Source organism: Ochotona princeps, chromosome 2, assembly GCF_030435755.1.
Source record: "Ochotona princeps isolate mOchPri1 chromosome 2, mOchPri1.hap1, whole genome shotgun sequence".
NCBI lineage: Eukaryota > Metazoa > Chordata > Mammalia > Lagomorpha > Ochotonidae > Ochotona > Ochotona princeps.
In genome coordinates this window covers 119,214,578-119,238,725 of record NC_080833.1, presented here as the reverse complement: position 1 = coordinate 119,238,725, position 24,148 = coordinate 119,214,578, and the positions used below count along the sequence as shown (strand labels likewise).

Below are 24,148 nucleotides of genomic sequence, written 5' to 3'. Positions count from 1 at the left end.
CACCATGGAGTAAGATTTGATAAAAATCCTATGTATCTGCAGCAAGTGGTAAGCTAATATGTCTTTCCTAGAGCTAAAAGAGTTCTGGACTGTGGTATGCATACTTCTCAGCTCCACATGCCTTGGGAACAGCTGCTGCCAGGGGGAGGAGGGGCTTGCACTTCCAGCGACTCCTCTGTCTCTCCCAGGAGCAGACCAGTTATTGAAAAAGACGCAATAGGGAATAAACAGGAAGTCGGAGGCTTAGGGAATATGAGGCTGATGCCATGTAAGAGTTTATTACATTCAGAAGACAGAAAGAAAAGGTAACTGGAAATAAGTCATTCAAAATGAAGGAGTTTTTTAAAACTCATAATTCTTCAGTGGCAGGACTTGGATCCACTGCCCAAACTGGGTTTAATCCAGCCAAGATGCTGGAAAGCCGAGCACACAGTGGTGCCCATCAAGGCCAGGAGGGCAAGGGAGGACACGCCTCCACGATACCGCTTGCTGGGGTCTGCAAAAGAAGAAGGAACAGCAGGTTACTGGGGCTGCTGCAGACTCACAAGGCCTCCAGCATACTGCTGCTCTGGGTTCAGACTGCCTGGGTAATGGCACACTGCTCTGGGTCAGACTGCCTGGGTAATTAATTGTGTACTGCCTTAGTAGTAAACTTACTCTTTGGAGCTGTGTGACACAGGGCCTTCAACTTTCCAAGCCTCACTTTCCTTGTCTATAGAATGGGATATTATCTATATTATAAACTGCTTATAAAGTTACGTAGCATAGATGAAGTTCTTGGAGCAACATTTGGCCCAGAGGAAATGCTCAATAAAAAATGAACTTATTTTTCAAAGGTTAGTAAAAACAAACTTTAGACCTTGCACATACATTAACAACCTACTTGTGCTTCAAGAAGAACAGAGCAGATGTAAGACGTATATGCTTCATTTATGCTTGCCAATAGGCACTTACCTCCTGTATAATAGCCGTAAGCGTAAAGCACTCGCCCGATGATCCAGGCGCAGCCCAGGCCAGAAACTATACGCTGTGAGAAAAGTGCCATGTTAGGACTGGCATTCAGGCAACAGGCCAACCTTGAGTCACACCTAGGATTGGTTATGTAATGCACTATCTGAACGTTAATCATTTTAGGACTTTGCTACAATACTCCCCATTGAAGTTAAGATAGAGTTTAGTTCCTGGTTTCAGCCAAGGAAATAAAAAATTTGTGATTCTCCTATCAATTGCTGCTGACTGGGCGCTAAGGATTGGCCTCCAAGTCAGTTAGGACGTATAGTCTCCCAGCTTTCCCTGTGTAACTAGAAGAACTTGTGCTAGAGCCATGGAGAGGTACAGGTGGTCCAGGGTCCTTGCAGTAAGAGGGGAGAGGTGGTTAACCTAGACTCAGGACCCGAGGGCAAGCCCTGCTATCCCCGATTAGTCTTTGAACCTCAGCCAGTTGCTTGGGGCAAGTCTTTAGAGAGGTCATCCCGGGAAGAACTGTAAGCAGGTGGCTCTGCAGCCTGTCTGCTGGGATGTGGCTCTCTGAGGACAGAGCAGAGAGAGCCCAGAGCATGTAGTTGGGGAGGGAAACCTCCCTTTCCACAACACTGGAGAAGAAAGAGATCAAAAGCTTAGGTAAAATTCTGTAGTGAAGCCGTCTGGGCCTGGGGTATAAACTACAATTGAAATGTCAATGAGGTGGTCACAGAAGGTGGTTAAGAACACGCATTCATTTTTAACATATTGGTTACTCATTACTATGCCAACTAATTCCATAATGATGTAAATTTTTGCTGATGGTATATTGGAAGGGTCTCCCTAAGAAGCCGTTGAACTAGGCTGGACAGTAAGATGCTGGACTCTATGTTTGGTATATGCTTGCAGTGAGGGAATCTCAACTGAGCTTGAACTGTGGTTATGTAACAAGGTGGAGTAATCCACCATGGGGGGGCGGTTTGGGGAGGGGTGGGGAGAATCCCAGTACCTATGAAACTGTGTCACATAATACAATGTAATAAAATAAAATAATAATAATAAAAAAGCTTAGGTAAGAGGAGCAATCCTCTCATCTGGTTGAAAGGAATCAGACGGAAAAAAAAAAAAAAAACATCAAACCAGAGGGTGTGTGATTGCCTTCCCATCTAGCAGCTCCATGCTTTAGTTTGAATTGACTTGGGGTCGAGTTAAATATCAGCAGTCCTCTAAGTCTCCATCAGCTCTGTGGCCTCTGTCCAACTACTTTTTCTTTCCTTTCCCCTCTCCTCCCCTTCCCTTTCCTTTTTCTTCTTCTTTAAAAAAATTAAATGGCAGAGTTACACAGAGAGCTCCTCCATCTGTTGGTTCACTCCCCAAATGGCTGCAAAAGGTGAAGCTGGGCTGATTCAAAACCAGGAGCCAGGAGCTTCTTTTAAGGGGTGCAGGGGCTCAAGCACTTGGGTCAGCCTCTACTGCTTTCCTAGGCATGCTGGCAGGGAGCTGGATCAGATCGGTGCCCATACGGGATGCCAGTGCTGCAGACAGCAGCTTCATCAACCACCACAGTGCCAATCCCTGCCCAGCTACTGACTGTAAGCCTCTGAGAAGAGTTTTGTATATATATATATATTTTTTCAGAATGAGGCAGCTGAAGGGGACTAGGGAAGAGGGACAGGATGGGGATGACGGGGCATCATTTGACACCTACCCTAGGGAGAACAGGCTCTTGAAAGCAGCCAGGGCAACCACTTGCTAGGACGGAGGTGCCCCAGAGGCATCAGAAAGAAACACTTTTCTCTAAGCCATGCAAGAACAGCCTGATGTTTCTTAGAAAAAAAAAAAAAATACAAGCCTTCAAAGACATCAGGTGGCTGTTGTGGCAACTTAGTGACCAAAGCACAGGGCCATTAGGTACCTACCAGGGTGGGGGGATGGGCGCGGGGCGGGGCGGAGTGGGAGGTGGCAGGTGTAGTGATGGTTACGGTGGTTATGAAGGGCTTAGATGTAGAAGTCCAAAGTGTCTGGACACTGACTAGAGCTCATTTCAGGGATATTCTGGTTCCTGGAAAAGGAGTAGTTTCTGTGCAAGATAGCAACCAATCAGCCTTGTAGGCACGGTTAAGTGTAGGCCATGCCTACGGGTCACAAGGGCCACCTGTAGAGGCCTTTAAGGTCCAGGGTCTGCCCGCACCCTTCACCTCACTCCACTGTGGGCTTCTTGTGCTCACTTACTGATGGAGCAGGTGCCTTCAGACAGTGCAGTGCCCGTGGCCTGCAGTCACACAGAGCTCCTGTGCCCTCTCCTCCTGTCACCTGCACCAACAACCCTCCTGAGCGTGCCCTTCCTCACACTGCCTTTCTGCTCTGCCTGCTTCATTTTCCTCCTTCATTTTGGAGGCTTACTACCTCCAAATACACAGGTGCAGGCCTTGTGGTATAGCAAGTGGAGCTGCCACCTGCGGCACTGGCGTCCCCTGTGGCGACTGGTTCCAGTCTCAGCTGCTGCTCCATTTCCTATCCAGCACCCTGCTAATAGCTTGAGAAAGCAGCAGAGAATGGCCCAAGTGCTTGGTCCACTGCACCCATGTGGCAGACCTGGTAGAAGAAGCTCCAGGCTTCTCTGGCTTCAGAATGGCTAGTTCTAGCTGTTGTACCCATTTGAGAAGTGAACCAGAGGATGGAAGAGTTTCCCTCTCTGTCCACCCTCCCTGCCCCCACCTCTGTAACTCTGACTCTCAAGAAAATAAACGAATCTTTAAAAACCATGGCACATTTGCTTCTGCTGATATCTGTGGCCCCAGCTAAGGGGGCAGCTGCATGTAATCAGGTGTGCGCCTGTTTCCTTCACTGCTATAGCCTCCTGGGAGAGTCAGTGCTTGCTGAATGCATGAGTGTGCCACATGAAAGCCCTTACGGTCTGAATCTGCTCTGGAACCATGTGGCCTTATGGAAGTTGGACAGTCTGCAAGAAGCTGTTTTTATTTGAAAGGAAAAGTGGGGTGGGGAAACACCAGCTACTCACTCACTTGTAGGAGTTTGTAAGAAATCATTAAATAACATTCTTGTATAGACATGGTGTCCAGAAGCCGTTCCTTTCCTCCCCCTGTCCCATACTTGTTCAGTGAGCTAAATTCTAACAGATTACACTCCCCATCTTCAGGAAAAACTTACTGGGTGGTAAACACCTCCAACAGTCAGAAAAAACAAGAAGGGAGGGTATACTTCCAACCTGGAATAGAAAGAAATTTTATTTTTTAAAACATATTTATTTATTTGGAAAGGCAGAGCTATAGAGAGAGAAGCAACATACACACACACTCAACACACACACACAACACACACAACACACATCTTCCATCCACTGGTTCATTTCGCAAATGACCATAATGGTGAGGGTTGGTACTGGCCAAAGCCAGGAACCAGGAGCTTCATCTGGTTATCCCACATGGGTGCAGGGGTTTCAGGCTCTTGGGCCATTTTCCACGGATTTCCCCAGGTGTATTAGCAATGGAGCTGGATCAGAAGTGTAGCAGCAGGGATCTGAACCAGTATCCATATGGGATGCTGCTACTGCACTTGGCAGCTTATCTTGCCATACCACAATGCCAATCCCCAGAAGGAAATTTTAAAAAGTGTCCCACTGAAGTATGCTCAAGCAAGAGTCCCTTACATGGTTATGTGCCAAGGCAGCAACTCAAAAGGCAAAATTAACACTGGGGGAGAAGCCCTGGCCCATCATGCCCACTCTCTTCTGCTCTGTGGGTGTCAGAGGTAACCTAGAAGACGCCGAGTAAAAGGACCTCCAACACCCCAAATGGATGAGGGAGGTGGTGAATCAGAGTGGCCTTCCCTACAGATGACAAGGCCTCCCCAGCCCAGGATGTTGGCATCAGTTTAGACACAACACACGTTTGCAAGCTCTGTACCAGGAAATGCAAGACAGCTTTGAAAAGATGATTCCAAGAGCCCAGTATTCTGTCAACTTTCAATTTTTCTCTGTTCTCAGTCTGTTTGCGTACACAGTTTTCCAGTGACATTTCGGCAGGTGATTGTCACCAATGGCAGAGCTGTTGGACAGCACACACCCACTCTGCAGCCATCTGCAGGTGCCCAGCGTGGCTGACACTCACGTGTTCTGGTGGGCTCGCTGAATGCAGTTGAAGATGTGCCCATTCTCAGGGTCCGAGCTGTACATGACAGGGTACTGTTGCAACAAAACAGTGATCAGGCAGTCAAGAGTAGCATGTGGTGCTGAACTTCAAAATTAACCTTAACAATAATATGTCCCAAAGTATCCTCCATCATACACTTGGAAGATGACCATCTGATTTCTGCTTAACTATTTACATAGACAAGGATGGCAGCTCTCAGGAGCAGAGTCAATGTTTCTATGATATAAATATCTGTTTGTTCTGTGCTTGCACAAGGATGGCGGCACCCGAGTTAGTCTGCTATTACACAACTCTGAGAGATTTGGGGGGCAGTATAAAGACACGGAGGGACTGTTTCCCAACAGTCACCAAATACCATGACCTTCTACAACTCCCCTTGATGGGGGAGTGGATGATTGAGCATGTGAGAATGTAATGGATGTGTCCATTAGAAGAAGAAGAAACTAAAAAAGACAATGACAAAGAAGAAGGACATATTGGAAAATTTTAAAAGATGCTCCAGTGAGGGATTCTCATTGTAAGTGGCTAAAGGGAAACAGACTTTTAAAAATTGTTCCCCAGGGACCACTTTAGCCATTAGCACTTCTAAACCAGAACTAAAGCAAGATGCTATAGATCTCCTCTCTGTGTCTACTGCCCAAGCTCAGGCTAAATTAAGCATCTGACAGAGAAAGATCACCTTCAGACATGATTTTTAAAGTGGCACATGAGTAAACTGTGTTGCCGTGTAATCCTCTTTACAAAATAACTCTATTCCTGGCAGTTAGGTCCAGCCAAAGGGTACTGTTCTAAAGCTAGCATACCTGGCCTTTCCCTGGAAGAGACTAAGTAAAGCTGGATGGAAATGAGCCCTCTGTCATTCCCTCCCACCTCCTCCTGGCCCATGTCGCTTGCCTCTTTCCTACTGCAACGCAGCAGGATTTCTAACAGGTGCAGTGCTGAAACTGCTACTGCTTGCCTCCAGCTTCCTGCCACTCCCCCGTACCCCTAACTGAAAAATAAGCTCCCAGCTAAGCCTGTGGCCCCAGCCCAGCCTGTGAAAACTCGGCTTGTGTTTCACTCACCTCCACTTTGTACTTCTTGCGGGCCTTGCCAACGTTGATGGCTAGGTGAAGCACCATGACGAAGCTGGCAGCACCCGTCAGAAGGACATAACCGTATTCCTTAGAGAGGACGGTCATGTTGGTTCTGCACGAGAAAAAATAGCACATAAGGACACTTCCTGGCACCGGGTGAGTCATGGCCCGAGGCCTTAAGGACCACATTGCCTTATTCAACCAGCAGGTGCACACATGCGGAACACACAGAGCTGTGAGTCAGTCTCAGGTTTCTAAAGGGTCACTAGAGACACGGCTATATGTCATGCGGCTAGACTTGAAAATTACTTAAGTGTGCAGCATACACACAGAAAGCATTCAATCATGTGTCATGTGTTCTCATTTGTGCTTGGGTTCTGCAGATCAATACTATAGTCAGGAGATTTATCTGCACCACTACAGCAGTCACTGCTATAGAATGAGCCAATGGAAATCACAGTGTTGAGAAAATATTTAACATGATAAAATGCTAAAAGATACATTAAATTACAGAGAGAGGAGAGAGAAGGAAGGAGGGAGGGAGGGAGAAGGAGAGAGAAACAGGATATAAAACCATTCCAAGTTTTTGCCTTTTGGCAGGGCCCAGTGCGAGGGCAGACATCTTGAGGCTTCCCTTCTGCCTGGGACAAATGTGTCATACAGCAGCAATCCCATACACAGGAAGGCTCAGAGAGTGCTGGGAAAGCAGAGCATGGCTCCTCAGCCTGTTGTGCTGCCAATCACTTTGACCAGCTGTTATGAGCAGCCACTTGCCCATCAAATGATCATTTCAAGACAATAGGGAACACTCTACAGGACATAGGAGTAGGAAGACTTCTTAGAACAAACAAAGTAAAAATGAACAAATGGGGCTACATAAAACCAAGATGCTCAGTACAGCAAAGAAAATGATCAACAAAGCGAAGAGGCAACCAACAGAATGGGAAAACATTTGCACACCACAAAACAGATAGCAAACGAATATCCAAGATCTACAAAAAGCTTCAGAAACTCATCAACAGCAAAGCAAGCAACTCTGTGAAGCGATGGGCAAAGTACACGCGCAGACGTTTTCCAGAAGAACAAATTCAAATGACTAATAGATAAAAAATACTCAGGCTCCTAGCTAGTAGGGAAATGCAAATAAAAGCCACATTGAGGTTCCACCTAGTTCCAGAGAGAATGGCCTACCAACAGAAATCAACAAACAACTGCTGACAAGGATATGGGGAGAAAAGTACCTGACTGTTGGTGGGAGTGCAGACTAGGGCAGCCACTGTGGAAATGAACATGGAGAGTGCTCAAACAATTGAAAATGGATTTACCACATGAGCCAGCTAGCCCACTCCTGGGGATATATCCAAATGAAACGAAATCTGCAAACAAGAGTGTGACCTGCAACACAGTATTTGGAAGCAGCACAATCCATAAGAGTGAAGACATGAAAGCAACCCAGATGCCCATCAAAAGAGGAATGTATAAGACACTGTGGTATATACTTTTAAAAAAGATTTATTTGCTTTTATTGAAAAGATAAATCTAAACAGAGAAGGTGAGACAGAGAGAAAGATCTTCAATCTACTGGTTTACTCCCCAAAAGGCTGTAATGGCTGGAGCTGAGTCAATCTGAAGCCAGGAGCTTTCTCGGGTCCCCTATGTGGGTGCAGGGTCCCCACGCTTTTGGGCCATCCTCTGCTGCTTTTCCAGGACATAAGCATGGAGCTGGATGGGAAGTGGAGTAGCCGGGACACGAGCAGGTGGCCATATGGAATGCCTGTGTTTGCAGATGGAGTATTAGCTAGTTGAGACATTGCACCAGTCCTGGTACATCTATTCTACAGGATACTACTCAGCCACAAAAAGTAAAATCCAACCATTTGCAACAAAATGGTCCCAACTGGAGATACTACACTTAGTGAAGTAAGCTAGTCCTAAAAGGACAAACACTATATTTCTCTCTGACATAAGATAACCTTTAGGTAAAGTATAAAATAAATACATATTTATAGATAAACATACATATATATATATATATATACACACACATGCATTCTCATAGATGAACTGTACAATGGAGACTAGCATACTGGTAAATGGAGATATATTTCACTGCATATTTCTACTCCTGAATGAAAGGAGGATGCCCAATCAAACATTTAAATATACCTTTACAGTATGATACTAGATTTGATACCTTTGTCTATATCTACCATGCCATGATGCATTTTAAATAAAAGAAAGGTAAACTTGTAACTGTTGAGAGACTGTACTACTATGATAATTCAGGGGGAAATGGTGGGAGGGGGAAACTGTGAGGAAGGAAGAGGAGCAAGAGGATGAACTTCCACGGATGAAAGTGTATCATCACCTGTTGCCCTTGGGATGCATCGTAGGAAGCTGGATCAGAAGCAGAGCAGAGAGCAGCCAACACTTAAAACCAAGCACTCTGATATGGGGGGGGGGGGTGTCACAAATGGTGGCTTAACGTGCTGTGCTGCAATTCTGATTGGTTTACCCTCTGAGTTCCTCAGCTGGACACACCCTGGGTAGGGCCCTGTGACTCAACACACCAGGACTCCGGGCTGTGTCTGTGTGACTGCAGAGAACAGTCCTTGGCTGCCCTCCAAGCCTCCCTGCCCTCATCCTCTCCCCAGGTGCAGGGAAGAAGTTACAGGAGTAGTTACTCAAAACAGTCCGAACTCTGGACACCTCTTTGAGAAGAAATGAACATGACTGAGTCCTGCAACCTCTCTGATATCCTTGAAGCTCAACACTTTTGAGTCAAATGGGCCTTTTAACACCAAACTGTCTCTAAGATTCAGCAGCTGTCTGTTTGAGGGACAGCCAAGATAAGCATATCTGCTCTCAGCTAAACTTTGCAAGTCAAGAGTGTGTGACCAGTGCCTCCCCTTGGACGGAGGCCTGGCTCCCTGGCAGCCCAGCACCATCTCATCTCACTGCAGGCTTAATCTTCGCTCACATCCCAACACTTCTGCTTTGCAGAAAAGGGAACAGAGACTTGGAGAAATGGGAGCAGATCTAAGGCCAGAGCACAACACTCTGGCTGACCCAGGCAAAGCACTGGGATCTGGTGTCTGAGTTGCTGACCTGTGCTCCGGTGACTCGTAAGAGCCCGAGGGGACTAGGTGGCAAGATGGTGAAATGTTCCTGGAACACATGGCTGCACAGGCAAGAAACGCCCAGAAAGCAACGGTGCCACGATCTGTGGATAAATATTAACATCTACCATGGGACAACCCAGGCTGAGGGTGAACCTGTATGCACTCCTGTACGTTGCTCTGCTTGCACTTGGCTCCAGTGATGTGCTGCTGGGAGCATGACCTGGAAGCAGAGCCTGGAAGAACAAGTGCCTTTGAAGGGCAGAGTGTAAGCAGCCAGGGGTTCAGAGTCCGATGCTGCAGCAGGTGCTGCAGTATCAGTCATGGACGCAGGGTATGCTGGGAGCAGCAGAGCATTGCTTCCCAGGTGCAGGTGCAGATGTAGGTGCAAGGCCCACTGTGAGAAGCATGACAGCTCACTGAGGAGTCCTGCTTCGTGTGTCATAACCTGCACTTAAAACAGAGCAGCCCCCTCACGCCAAAGACACTGCCGCAAGGCAGTGAACGAGTCCTCGGCCTCATCCAGGGCAGCCAGTGCACCATGTGGTGCCAGGCTTTGCCTGCTGGCCGCCCGGCCGGGAAGCTCTGGGGTAATGGATGTCCGAATTGCTGCTTAGATAGCTCTAGGGTGACCCCACTGTTTCTGGGTTCTGAGTCAATCCTAAAGATTCCCAACGCCAGTAACTCTTCTTTTGGAGAACTTCTAATCACTCAATAATGCTGAGCTTTGAACACCTATAATGCAAAAGATAAACCCCGGATTGTCTAGCAGGATATTTTTTTGCCTGACATGATGTTGGTTCAGGAGACTGGTCACATCAGGCAGGTCCATAATTTTAACTAGCACTCTAGAACCTTATACTGGGGTAGACTCTGTGCAGGATGTGTGGGCCACACCCTGTAGAAAGTTTGGCCCCACTGGTAAACCTAAATTTTAGGTGGTTATGGACTAAGCTAGGTGTGACCAAGGAGCCTGCCATCAATCACAGGTGAAGGGATCCACCATAGACTGGACTGGGCAAGGCAGCAGCACCCAAATGTGCATCCTGAATAGGCTGTGGGGTGGGCCGGGCTGCAACATTCACCAGCTCATACAAAGCCAAATGGGAGGCCAGAGTACAGCGGGCACTGGCCTAAAAACCAATGGCATGTATGTAAACTGGGTTTGGGAGTGGATCAAGTGGAGGTACTTGGGAAGCTCCCCTGGCGAGTCATAGCTCTCGCTGGTGAACATGCCGTCCAAATCTGGGGGTCAGACTAGCAGGGCATAGTAGCTCCAAAATGTGTAACTTGGTAATGAACCGTAATGTACTGGGCAGGACTGAACAAACCTTTGTTTACAAGCAAAACTAGAAACCAGCATGGAACACAGGTCATACCGAGCTAGGCTCTTGCACCTACTGGTCCCCAGAGCAACCACGGGCAGGTGCATGATTTACAGCTAGGAACAAGCCCAATCGGGGAGGTAACGGGACACCCTACCTAGGTTGAGGTTCCCACCAAAGGGCGTATGTGCTAGAATTGGAGCTGCGTTCTATCTAGGAAACAGTTGCAGTCACCCGAGGCACTAGTGTGGGCTGGGATTGGATGCACCAGGCCAGTTCAGACCCCAACACCATCTGGTGGCATGGAGAACCAGGGGGTAGATGTGGGACTGACTAGGCTGGGTCTCAACCCCCTACTGAGCCATGCGTGAGCTGTATGTGGGTAAGGACGAGCCATGGCTGGGCTGAAACATCCAATAACAAGAACCAGAATGGGGTGAAAGCCAGCCAGGAAAAGCCACTGTTCCTGCTAGGGCAGGAGGTGAACTGAGTTGGGTTGGCTCAAGGACCCCCTGGCATGCGCAAAACCTGCCTTTGGGATGGGATCTGATGGAGGAGCCTGGGCAACTCCTCTGGCAGGACACAGTCCCTGCAGGTAAGCGCAAGAAGCATGATAGGAAACAGCCCAGAATAGGCCATGGAAAGTTTCCCACTGGCACACATTCAGCATGGGTCAGGAGCAGACCAGGCTGAATCAGTTCATGTCATCCTCTGGCAAATCCGATCACCAGATCAGAGTGTGGGATGAGCCGGGTTTGGTCGCGACAAAACCAGTACACATTATGGAATGCCAGGGCGTGGTTGCCTGTACTGGATATGAATGCAGCACCCAACCAGCACACATGAGATCCAGGAAGGAAGGGAGGGGCAGAACTGGCGGAGGGGGATTAAGGGGCTGGTTCCCTCGCCGGACAGCTACTCCCACTGGAGAGTTTTGGCTGGGATAGAGACAGACCCGACCAAGCAAGGCTACAACGCCTGTGCACTGCATGTGGACTAGATCAGGGAAAAGCCAGGCTGGGCTGATTATTCCTGCTGGTGCAAGCATAAATTAGAGTGGGTGAGGGATGTTTGGACATAGCCGCAGAAGCTGGCACTGGGGACCAATTCTGTCAAGTCAAATCACAGAACCACCTAAAGAGTGCATAAACCGGGACAGAGAGACCTGGGAGGGAAAAAGTGGGTTCCCCCTTCTTGGGTCACTATTCCCGTGGGAGGGCATGAAGACTGGGACGGGGGCTGGGATGGCTAGATAGAGAGGCACTCAACAACACCCGTGAGGGCTGGATGGTTGAGTTGGTTAGATAGAACTAAGCTTTAATACCCATTGACACGTACAAGAGTCAAACGGGATGGGGGACAGACTGGTCTTCTGCTACACATACTGGCAAACCAGGGTAGGGGGCGGGCCTGGTGGGGGTTATTGTGGGTCACCCCGACTAGGCTGCAGCTCCCACTGGTTTGTGTGAGGGCCGAGTACGTGCTGGGCAGAACCAGACTGGACTGCAACACCCATTGGCTCCAGTGCAACTCGGGACTGAAAACAGAACCAACCCAGCAATTGCAACCACCAGCTGATCGTGGTGATGGACTGTGCCGGGCCCTGTGCTTGCTAGAGCATACAAGAAACTAGTCTGGGAATACCTCAAAGTATCTTTGGAGATCTCCCTAATCGAACTGCTGGACTCAGAACTCTAATCAAGAAAAGACAGAAGACAGAGCAGATCAATCATTCATCTCAGCTATATGTTGGCAGCGATATATGGGGCAAACGGAGACTTTATGATGGACCATATCAATCAGTGGACGACCTCATCGAGCGAACCTGGCAGCGATTTATAACCAGAGAACTATTAACACCATTCGAGCACATATCTCAGAGCATGCCCCACATCCGGGACTCGGGGTGGGCGGGAAACTGGGTGGGGCTTCCCCCTCAATATCCCCCTTTACCTCAGATACAAGATGGAAACAATGTGGACATAATAGTATTACCCACTTCCCTATCCCCCTGAACCTTTTTTTTTCTTTCTTTCTTTTCTTTTTCTTTCTTTAACTGTAATTAACTATGTAAAGATTGTCAATAACAACACAATAAAATAGATTATAAAAAAAAAAAAAAAAAAAAAAACAGAGCAGCCCCCTGTGCCATCCAGGAAGAGTGTGAGTGCTCAAGATGCTTGTGGCATAAGTGATGTGAGATGCAACTCTGGGGAGCTTTCAGGAGTGACCTGCCTCTCCCAGCACACGTCCCTTGGAGACCAAGTTCACCAGCCAGCACGATGCGTGGCGTGAAGTATGCACCTAATCAGCTTAAGTGTCCTTTTCTTCCCTCAAATAACCCACTGCAGTCACAAGGGACGCTGGATGTATGGATTATTCCAGAAAGAGGAGCTGAGACGCAGAAAAGCTCTGTCAATATTGCTGCTGAAAGCATCAATCCAGTAGGAAGTAAAACTGGTCAAGGTTTGCCCTTAATTCATTCAAGGTTATAGGACAACAACCAAAAAACACTTCCCTAACTGCCAAGCCTTATTTTCTTTGATGCCTCCAGGGCAAAGGACATGGCCATTCACATGGCGATTCCCGGCTTTACAGGGTGACTTTTGTGTGTATAGGGTGTGTCCTGGGCAGGGAAGCCAGCTCAGTTCAGTGGCCACTCCCCAGAGTCAGAACCACACCCTGGGCCATGGCAGCCCTAGAGCCAGCAGATAGCTCCCACGGACGGGCCTGGGGAGCTGATAACTGACACACAGCCTCTCTCCGGCAGGCACACTCATAGGAACCACACACGGCATCTTGGTGATTGCCTACCTGCTCCAGGTCAGTGGTAGCCCTTTTTCTTGGACCCAGCAAGATAAGGGACTTGAAGCAGGGTGGGGTCTGGTTCCTAGATTCTATCTCCTACACTGTGTTAGAAACCTACTGCAAAGGGCTTGCCTCTGAGAGCTGCCCCCTGCCTTTCCCACTGACCCATTCCCTACTAGAACATGTACTTGAACATGGATCAGTAGGAATATCTATACCTCCCAGCAGACTGAATGCTCTCTCAGGACAGAGTACATGAGATTTTAATCTCTCATTTTCATATTTTATAGAAACGCAAGAGTGTTGCTATTCACACGCTGGGTCAGGGGTTCTCACAGTTTGTTTGGAACTCTCCCCACCCCAGAGTTTTTGTCTCAGGAGGTCTCAGGTGGGTCCTGAGAACATGCTTTCTAGCAAGTCTCTGGGAGTGGCTGAGCAGGCTGGCTGTGAGACTACTATTTTTTTTTTTTTTTAGTATATTTACTTTTATTGGAAAGGCATATTTACAGAGGAAAGAAGAGACACACGGAGAAAGATCTTCTACCCGCTGGTTCACTCCCCAAATGGTTGCAATGCCCAGAGCTGAGCCGGTCTGAAGTCAGGAATCAAGTGGTTCCTCTGGCTCTCTCATGTGGGTGCGGGGTCCCAAACACTTGAGCCATCCTCCACTGCTTTCCCAGGATACAAGTAAGGAACTAGAGCAGGAGTGGAACAGCCAGGACACCAGCCAGCACTCACATGGGATGCGGCACTGCAGGTGGGGAATGACCTTGCTACACAGCTGTGTCTGCCCTTGGGGAACCACATTTCAAAAACCAGTGTTACAAATTTAGCATTCTGCTGTTTAAGCTGAAACTATTACTAAAGGACTTATATACCACTGTGATATATGGGGAGAAAGTGGTGGGAGGGGGAAAATAAGAAGGAGGAAAGAGGAGTATCCCTACAAAATTGTATCATGGAAAACAATAATGATAATGATAATAAATAATAACAATGATGTAAAAAACTCCACTGTATCAGGCAAAAATTAACAAACAAAAACTGCAGGAGATGATTTTCTCCAATGCAAAACCAGACACTGTCTTGTCCGAGTGACATGGGGTCTAGCTTGTCTCCAAGAACACAGTGGGGCTGATGAGGCCAGGGGTTGTTTTCCAGAACAAACTGTAGCTAAACCCTTCACATTGACACACTTGCTGGGTTCCCATCAGCAAGCCTATCTTTTTTTAATGGAATGCTCAAGACAAAAGACAGGAAACTCAGCTAATTTTCTCCTGTCGTGGCTCTGTGAGCCCAACCTGCACCAGACTCCAGGTTTCTAGAACTCTCTTCTCCATCATGGTCACGCTCCAGACTAGATTCACCCACTCATCGGTTCTAAGGCTTTCCCTTCTCAGGAGTGATGCTCTTTATTCAGGCACTGTCCCCAATGCCATGCACCCAGCATATCTCAAATCTGACCATGCAGCGCCATGACTGATGACCAAAGGCCATCTTGATGGATGGGCCTGGCAGGAACTGACACACTTCCTTGGAGATAGCACAGGCAGTCTCAAGGACACCGGGAGACCATGGATCACTGATACAAAATGAGACCTGTGTCTCTGAATGGGAGAAAATTGCCTGCTTCTCCAACTTAGAAAGGAAGCAGTCAGTATTCCACTATTTACACTTTAAGATTTACTTATTTTTATTGGAAAGGCAGATTTCACAGAGAAAGAGAAGGAGAGACAGAGAAAAGTATCTTCTATCCACTGGTTCACTCCTAAAATGGCTGCAAAGGCCAAAGCTGAGCTGGTCTGAAGTTGGGAACCAACAGCTTCCTCTGGGTCTCCCACGTGGGTATAGCATCTCAAGAACTCAGGGATCTACTTCTGCTTTCCCAAGCCATGAGCACAGAGTTAGACCAGAAGTGGAACGGCTGGGACTTGAACCAGCGCTCATATGGGACGCTGGTACCACACGCTGGAGGGTTAGAGTGCTGTGACACAGCACCAGCCCCAGGACTTCACTATTAAATATGACATTAGCGGTGGACCTAATTCTTTCATTTTTAAATACACAGCAGCATTTCACTTGCAACTTTCAAAAATGCCCTAGACTATGTGGTGGGTGTTGTGGTACAGTGGGTTCAGGCACTGTTTGGGATACTCATATCCTATAATGGAGTACTTGGGTTTGAGTCCCAGCTATTTAGACTCCAATCCAGCTTTTTATTAATGCTGGATTTAACATAGCGGCTCAAGTGCCTGCACTCCTGTCATCCATGTGGGAGACCCAGATACAAGTTCTGGGCCCCCTGTTTGACTAGGCTCAGGTCCAGCTGTCGAGGCCATTTGGAGATTGAACCAGTAGATAAGAGACCCTCTTCACGAATTTGCATGTCATCCTTGTGCAGGGGCCATGGCAATCTCTGTAGCATTCAAATTTTAGTATATGTGCTGCTGAAGCGAGCACAAAAAGTTCTCTTTTTTCTCTTGTTCTCTCTCTGTGACTCTGCCTTTCAAATAAATGAAAATAAACATTGAACAAAATTTACAAAAAAAACCTTACGAAGTATTTATGATGTATGAAACATGATTTATCAGGTTGAGGGAAGATGCAAAGAAATGGTATTTGGAAGCAGGTGGGGTGTGGGACTTGAGGGCAGTCATGGGGGGCCTGCAGGGGGGTTTTCAGGAAGACCGCAGTGCTATGGTAGTCAGGGGGGCCTCGAGGCTCCTGGGTGGGTGGATCATCACTCTGACTACCCCTCTGAGTGCTGCCAGAATCTGCAGACACTTGAGGATTTTAAGAAACCTACAAGACACCAAGGCCAGGTCTCACTTCAACAGCGATCAGACTGAAATAGTGTTGGTTTAATCCCCAGGAGATGTGCTCCACATACATTAGCCATGCAAGGCTACATTAGGATCTCTGGCTGAGGCACTCTCCTCTAGGAATTTTGCCAACAGAATTCTCCTTTACGATTATTCCACCCCTAAAACCTTCATCTAACCCTCTCTCTAATTCTTATGTTTGCCAGCACTTGCCTTATCTCACTGGGGCAGGGTCCTTTCAGTTACAACTAGGCGTATCCAGAAAACTCTTGGGGTGAAGCTGTCTTCCCCTACTGACCCAACTTCCTCTTTGGTTGCCCAGGAAATTCTCCAGTGCACAATTAGCATTGCACAAACGGGGTAAAACTCAAGCTTCATGAATTTGAGCACTTGTTCCTAATGATGTATCTATCACTTCTGAGCCAGGAAGTTACATCACCCTGTCTTTTATCAACTGATAGAGTTTCAAGAGACAGATGCTTGTTGCCTTTCATCTCCTTTTGCTTCTAAATAAATGAAGCCTGCCCCTGTTGAGGGGTTGGCATCAGGGCATGGCAGTTAGGCTGCTATTTGTGTATCAGCATCCTTTCCCGGAGCACCAGTTTGACGTCCAGCTACTCTGCTTCCAGTCCAGCTCCCTGCTAATACACCTAGAAAGGCAGCAGGTGCTGGCTCAAGCGCTTGAGTCCCTGTCACCATTGTGGGAGACCAGGATGGAGTTCCAGGGGCCTGGCTTTTGGCTTTGGCCTACCAGTCCTGATTGTTGTGACCATTTGGAGAATGACAGAGTACCTCTCTCAGCATGACTCTGTCTCTTCCTTTGTCGCTCTGCCTTTCAACCAAATACATAAATCTGAAAAAGCAAATACTTATTGAACAATGGTAACCCAACTTGCATTTGTAATTTTGTTCTCCCCAAACTGTACTGCAATTTCTCAGCTGTTATTTTCTTTCTTTCTTTTTTTTAAAGATTTAATTTATTTTTATTGCAAAGTCAGATATACAGAGAGGAGGAGAAACAGAGAGGAAGATCTTCCATCTGATGAGTCACTCCCCAAGTGGCCACAACGGTTGGCGCTGTGCCAATCTGAAGCCAGGAACCAGGAACTTCCTCCAGGTCTCCCATGCTGGTGCAGCATCCCAAGGCCTTGGGCCATCCTGGACCGCCTTCCCAGGTCACCAACAGATAGCTGGATGGAAACGGGGCTGCCAGGATTAGAACTGGTACCCACACGGGATCCCGGAGCGTTCAAGGCAAGGACCCCAGCCGCTAAGCCACCACGCTGGGTCAAGTGATTTTTTTTTTTTTTTAATTTTTTTTATTAATTATTATGCATTATGTGACAGTTTCATATGCTCTGGGAATCCCCCACCTTTTAACGCCACCAGGAACTTGACACAGTTACAAAAGATCTGCAGATCAACTTGGAGTTACTCCTCAAAATTTCATTACAATCTTTAATTGGCTGCCTGTACTACTAGTCCCGGTTTCCTTATATAAGGTACCTATTTTACATTACAAAAATCAACATTTTTACTGAGAGTAACCTATAACAGTGGCAACTAAAATGGCTGATCTGATCATACCTGTGGACTTGGCCAGGCCCCAGAGACCTGGATGGTAGGCAGAGGATGCTGGGGTGGTTCTGAGGGCTCCACTGACTCAGTTTCCCTGGGTAGCTTCCCAACCTCTAGATACTTTCATAAAGGAACAAGACTGATAATTATCAAGGTAGTGGGCCCTCTTGAGCTAGGGCAAAGCTCAAAGGAGAAATGTGAGAACCTGGAGAGAACCTCTGCAAACATAGTTTCCTGTTTCCACGATGGGAGAGAAAAAGAACAGTGACTGTCAGCCCTGAAAACAACCGTGTGATGAATGACTGTGCTGGCTGTGAGTGGGGGAGGGAGGACTCAGCATGATGCTTAGGATCAAGGGTACACCAGTACAAACTTCGCCAAGGCCAGGTCAGCAAATTATCGGCTCTCTCCTTCTCTGGAGTTTGGCTTCTGAGTGACAAGGCACTAATCACACAAGCCTGAATGGATATTGGCTCTCCCTTGGGAAAAACTGGTAGTTCTACTCTTCAGAAATTTAAGAATGCTGGTTTTCTTTTTTTTTTTTTTTTTTTTTTTTTTTAATATTTTTAAACATTTATTTATTTTATTTTTTTGTTTTTTTTTGTTTTTTTTTTTTAATTATTTATTGTTTAACTTCAGTAATTACATTGTATTATGTGACACAATTACATAGATACTTGGGTTCTTCCCACCCCTCCCCAAACCCTCCCACCATGGTGGATTCCTCCACCTTGTTGCATAACCACAGCTCAAGTTCAGTTGAGATTTCCCCATTGCAAGCATATACCAAACATAGAGTAAGAATGCTGGTTTTCATAATGAGAGAGAATAAATCTCAGAGATTTGCTGGTATGATGACACAGTTTCCCAAGTGAGTCTCAACAGCCAAAGTTCTATGGGTGAGAATTCCCTGACATCTGACCTAGAAGGTCTGGGCCCTGTGAGACCATCTGGAGCTGAGTCTGTTGGGAGATGGGATCCCAGGGGCAGCCCACAGGAAGAAACCCTGGGGAGCAGCAGGAAGAAGGGGGAGAAAGCCCTGGGCTACAGAAGGAAACAAAGACCAATTCATGATACATGGAATAGAGTTGATTTGTTCAATGCAATGCAAGATAAAATCATTTTACCCAAAGGAAAGCAAGCCTTTATTCTGACCATCTCCTCTAGTGTTTTCTCAGGCTGTTTGCTTGCCACATACTCATGGATAGGATCCTGACAGTCATCAGGCCTGAGAAGGAAGGTCCTGTCATTCCTCCTCCACATCCAGAGGCAAGTGTGTTTTGTGACAGACAATAGGGGTTGACTTGTGGTGCAGTGGGTTGGGCCCGCCATACTGGTATCCTATATGAAGGCTGCTGAATGTCCCTGTTGGTGCGCCTGAGAAACCAGTGGAAGATAGTCCAGGTACTAGGCTCTTGCTACTCATGTGACAGATTCGGGTGAAGTGCCAGGTTCCTGGCTCCAGCCTGGATCAGCCCGAGTCAGGGAGACCATTTGGAGATTGATCCAACGGATGGAAAAGCTGTTGCTCCATTTTTTTCTATACCTCTGCCTCTCTCTCTCTCTCTCTCTCTCACACACACACACACACACACACACACACACACATCTTCCAGAGAGACACAGAAGCAGAAAAGGGCCATAAAACAGGAGGAGCAAGGGTTAAGCTGCTGCTTGGCATGGCTCCACCCCACACAGCAGCATCTGGCCACTCCACTTGCAACCCAGCTCACTGCTAATGCATAAACTGGAAAGCAGAGGACAATGGCCGAAGCCCTTTGGCTGCTCACTCAAGGGGAAGACCCAGATGCAGTTCCTACCTGCCAGCTTCAATCTGGCCCAGCCACAGCTGTTGCAGGCATTTGAGAGTGTGAGCCTGCCTGTGGAAGATGTGTCTTGCTCTTTGTTTCTTTGTCACTTTGCCCCCCAAATAGATAAAAATAAACATTAAAAAGAAGCTATACGGGAGGGGCAGATTGGGATGAAGAATCTGGAGGGGAAATGGCTTGATGTGTACATGGAGCTTTCAAAAAGGTCATGGAAAATGTATTATTGAAAAAAACTGTGTGATTTCAAAATAAATTTTTATTTACACTTTCCATGGACTTTCTGAAGTACTCTCATAAGGGGGAAAAGTACTCTCAGTGTGTCTGAGGGCTAATGACACAGACTGGAGGGAGGGTGGCACGAGAAATTGACGACAGCCTATTAACACTAATTATCAATAATGTGCACGTTATCCCAGAGGGGTCAAACCTGTTCCATATTATTCATCAACAGCATGGATCCAGTACAACAACTCAACTGGTTAATCCTCTGCCTACATGAACCAGAATCCCTATGGGCGCTGGTTTGTGTCCCAACTGCTCCACTTCCTGTCCAGCTCCTTGCTTATGGCCTTGGAGGAGGGTGAAGGATGGCCCGGGGTCTTGGGATTCTGTGTACCGGTGGGAGACCTGGAAGTGGTTCCTGGTTTTGGCTTCAGATTGGATTGGTTCAGCTCTGGCCTCTGGTCATTTGGGGAGTGAACCAGGGAATGGAAGATCTTTCTGTCTTTCCTCTCTGTAAATCTGCCATTCCAATTTTAAAAAAAATAAATCCTTAAAATAAAAAAATTTAAGAAAAAATAGGAACTCACTTTAATCCTCACAGGGCCTCTATGATGCCATTACTTCCATTTTGCAGCTGAGCAAGCTAACCATCAGAGAAGTTATTAATCTGTCCAAGGTCGCACAGGTGTCACAGAGCCAAGCCTGGGTTCCCACACCTCCTGGTGCTCAGGCTCCAGCTGGGCTCTCCACCTTTGGCTAAACTGCCTCTCAATGAAGTTGAAGAGCAAGTTTGGCAACATCTGACCTCTTCTGAAACATTTCCACGTTCCCAGACCCCTCCTGAGCATCAAACATATTAACAAGAAGAGAGAGCGAGAGGGGTAATAATTAACTCCGAGCCTGTGGCTGCCTAGAGCACAAGATGTTTCTAATTGGATGGAATAAGCAACTTGGGACAGATCCCAAACAGAGCCTTTCACTGGAATGACTGCCAGGACTGCAGTACGACACAAGTGGTAGGCCGTACGGGAAGAAAAACGTCATCTTAAAACCTTTCAGGCAGATTTTCAAGGAGAAGGTGACACAGAAGTTGGCACCTTGACATTAGTGCATGATTGCCAGCTATCGATCTCTGAAGCTGGGGTTACAAAGGAACCTGGGTAATCAAGCTGTAACTTCCAGAAGAGAAAGACATCTTGATTGAGTCATGTTGCTAGGACTTGGATTTCCATCACAAGCAACGGGAGCAGGCTTAGCAGCAGCTCGACCCCCAACCCCCCCCCCCAGGGTACCACTCCTCTCCAGGGAAGGGACTGCCTGCCTGCTGACTCCAACCTGAAACAGGGGTTTGACTCTTCCACGATGGTCTGCACTAAGCTTTTCAATGAGCACAGTTCTTAAGCTAAACACGTAAAATGTCACTTTTTTTTTTGTCAAGAGTGTTTGAAAGCACTGAAGTCTTAAAATCCAGGTTCTAGTTAATGAGCAAATCAACTCCAAAAAGAAGTCAGAGGGCAGCAGTACCAATTCTAAATGCTGAACTCCTTCCAGGTGTTGGAAGATGCATTTTTCAGATGCTCCACTGTTGCTTTTCCTTCCTCAAGGTCAGACAGGCTCACACTGTAACATATTTGGTTTTACACAGCGAGAATCCTGATGGAAACCATGAAGCTCATGTTCAGCAGAGTAATACATTCGTAAGTAGAATTAATAAACGCAGTTGTAAAAACAGTATATTTTACTAAAGAAACACTGCTTTAAAATGCTAAATGGCTCTTGGCTAACTGCAGCCAGCAACGGTATTCTAAATATAGATTTAGAACATTTAAACATAAACAGAGGAAACAGTATGTTTAAATACAGCTAGACATGTACAAGACACTAAATTACCTTAAAATGTTTAAATCAATGAATGAGTATCCCAGTTGCTAGAACACCCTCCAATGGTTCACAACAGCCGGGGCTCACCTAAACTCCATCTGGGTGTCCCCTGTGGTCAGCAGGAACCCAGGCATGTCAGGTGGGATACAGACATCCTAAGCAGTGTCTCTGAACCATGGCACCAAATGCCTGCCTCTAAATTTCTTTGGACTGATGGGCCTGACAGTAGCATCTCTCTGGACAGTAGGCACAATTCCTCTTTCCTGTGCATTCATTGTTAGTGCTAACCCTGAGGAGGGCAATTTTGGTTTCAGGATCCTGTCTCCTTACAGCCAGGCTGGCAGGACAAAGTCTAAATAAGGGGTGAGACTGTTCTCCAGGTTTGTCCCTTAACCTAGGGAAACCCTGTTTCTTTAGCTGGTCATGGTGTCCTACTGTTTAAATATAGTAACATTGGCTCAAAGATAAAAATCACTTGACAAAGTTTTCTATTTCTGTAACATTGTGTCAGGAGGGAAGCCTAACAGAACGTCTCTCCTCCCATCAAAGTGATTTGTTTGGATGTTAAGATGTTACTTTAACTCCTTCGTCCAACTCCCGTGAGAATAAACGTTGTAGGTCCCCAGACTCAGATTCTAGTCTCTCATTAACACCTTCACTGAAGCACACCCCGCCTGTAACCACTTTCCACAAACTACAGGCGCCAGGTGAGTCACTCATTTCCCTGGAGAAACCCTTGCTCCAGCGCCAAGCCAGGAAGCTTCTAAAATCTGCAGCTATTCCGCCAGACCACACCTCAGGGCCGCATCTTGCGCCCTCTGCAGAGGCGGCCCGCTCCTCCCCTACCTTTCCAGGGCATTTCCTTTTCCCACTTGCGGGATTCAAGTCCTCCCTAACCCGCCCCATCTGGGTTACTCTAGGCTACAATGCGGCTAGTAAAAGTCGTGACTCCCAGGGAAAGTATTAGTAGCCACCACTTGGGGGGGAATGACTCACTAACAGTCTCGCGTTCCTGCCACCGCCCTGCAGCTGCCCTGGGCCGGGAGACGGGAGATCAAGGAAAATGTCTGCAACCCAAGAGATACCTGCAAAGCAGGTGCCCTCTTCCCGGTCACTCCTCCTCTTGCCTCCCCTCCCTGCCCCCAGGGGTATGCTCTCTCAGGCGGGGTGGAGAGGAAAAGGGTAGGAAACCAGCCACTTGCAGATCTCTACGGGCGGGAGCAAAACAAACACAATTCCCTCCAGGCTCTCCCGCGAGGTCCCTAGCAACACATCCAAGTCCAGCCGCAGTCACTGCAGCACCCCGGACCACTTCAGCAACCTGTGTTAGCTATCAGGCCTGCAGCGCCCGGCTCGCCCATCCTCTGCACCAGAGCTGCACGCAGCTGGCAAGGTCAGGTACACTGCGCGAGGCACAAAGAGGGAGCCCAGGGGAAAGGAGGAGAAGCAAAGAGCAAACCGAGGAAGGGCCTGAGCTTGGCAGCATCCCCGAGTTACACGCAGCGAGACCCCCTTCTTGGACTCTCCAAACCCACACGACCAAAGAGGGGAGGAGACGGGGCAGGCGGAGGACGAAAGGGCCGGACATGCACAGCTCCAGGGTCCTGATCAGACGGGGGTGGGGAGGGTATGAGAGCAAGCGAATTCCCCACTCAGCTCCAGGCAACGCAGGAGCTGAGGCCCCTCTGCCCTTCCAGCTCACGGCTGGGGGTCCGTGCTGCCCGCGGGTGCGCGCACTCACCGAGGTCTCCTTTCCAAGGCTGTTGCAGAACGGTGCGGCGCAGCGCAATGTGGGTGCGGCGTCCTTGGCTTCCGGCAGACGGAGCGGCGCTGGGCGGGGCCGGGCGCCGGGCCGGCCCCTGATGGGCGGGGCGACGCACGGCCACGCCCCCAGGCGGAGCTCTCCAAGCCGGGCGCGCCCTTACGGTGCCGGCTAGGCGGCTCAGGGCGCGCGCTCCCTCAGATGTCCGCGTGCTTGCTCTTAACATGTGCAAGTCCAGTGCCAACCACCTTCGTGGTCGGTCACCTTCCTCAAAGCTCTGGGCAGGTGCTCCACTCTGGCTGCATGGAGTTTGCGGAGCGGAGGTAGGCTAGCAATTTATCCTAAGTTGAGCCGCCGTAGCACGGCTGTGGGCGCTCAGTGGTCCGAACAAGGCGCGGAAGTAGGAACCCGCAGGTCCCACGTGTCTGGGGCGCGGGAGCGTAGGCGTGCAAGGTCTGAAGAGGTTTTAGGACTGCCAGGGCATATGAATTCCCGTCAGTAATCCCTACTGTGGTGCTGCAGAGGGTCAGGGCCCACCCCGGCCCGTCGTGGCGCGCGCCATGGCGTGACCTGGGGCTCCTGCTCGCTGCCCAA

General features: G+C 48.1%; 1 protein-coding gene and 1 non-coding gene across 2 annotated transcripts; both read right to left on the bottom strand.

The window, feature by feature from the left end:
* Positions 1–251: 251 nt before the first annotated feature.
* MGST3 (microsomal glutathione S-transferase 3) lies at positions 252–23,688 on the bottom strand. Its single transcript, XM_004589143.3, has 6 exons — positions 23,534–23,688; positions 6,197–6,320; positions 5,091–5,164; positions 4,132–4,189; positions 955–1,027; positions 252–496 (listed from the first exon to the last, which is right to left on the bottom strand). The coding sequence occupies exons 2-6, from the start codon at positions 6,311–6,313 to the stop codon at positions 360–362; spliced, it is 459 nt and encodes a 152-aa protein (XP_004589200.1). The 5' UTR covers positions 6,314–6,320; positions 23,534–23,688; the 3' UTR covers positions 252–359.
* LOC118758692 (U6 spliceosomal RNA) lies at positions 15,817–15,920 on the bottom strand. Its single transcript, XR_004995789.2, has one exon. It is a non-coding gene; the product is annotated as a U6 spliceosomal RNA (small nuclear RNA).
* Positions 23,689–24,148: the final 460 nt, after the last annotated feature.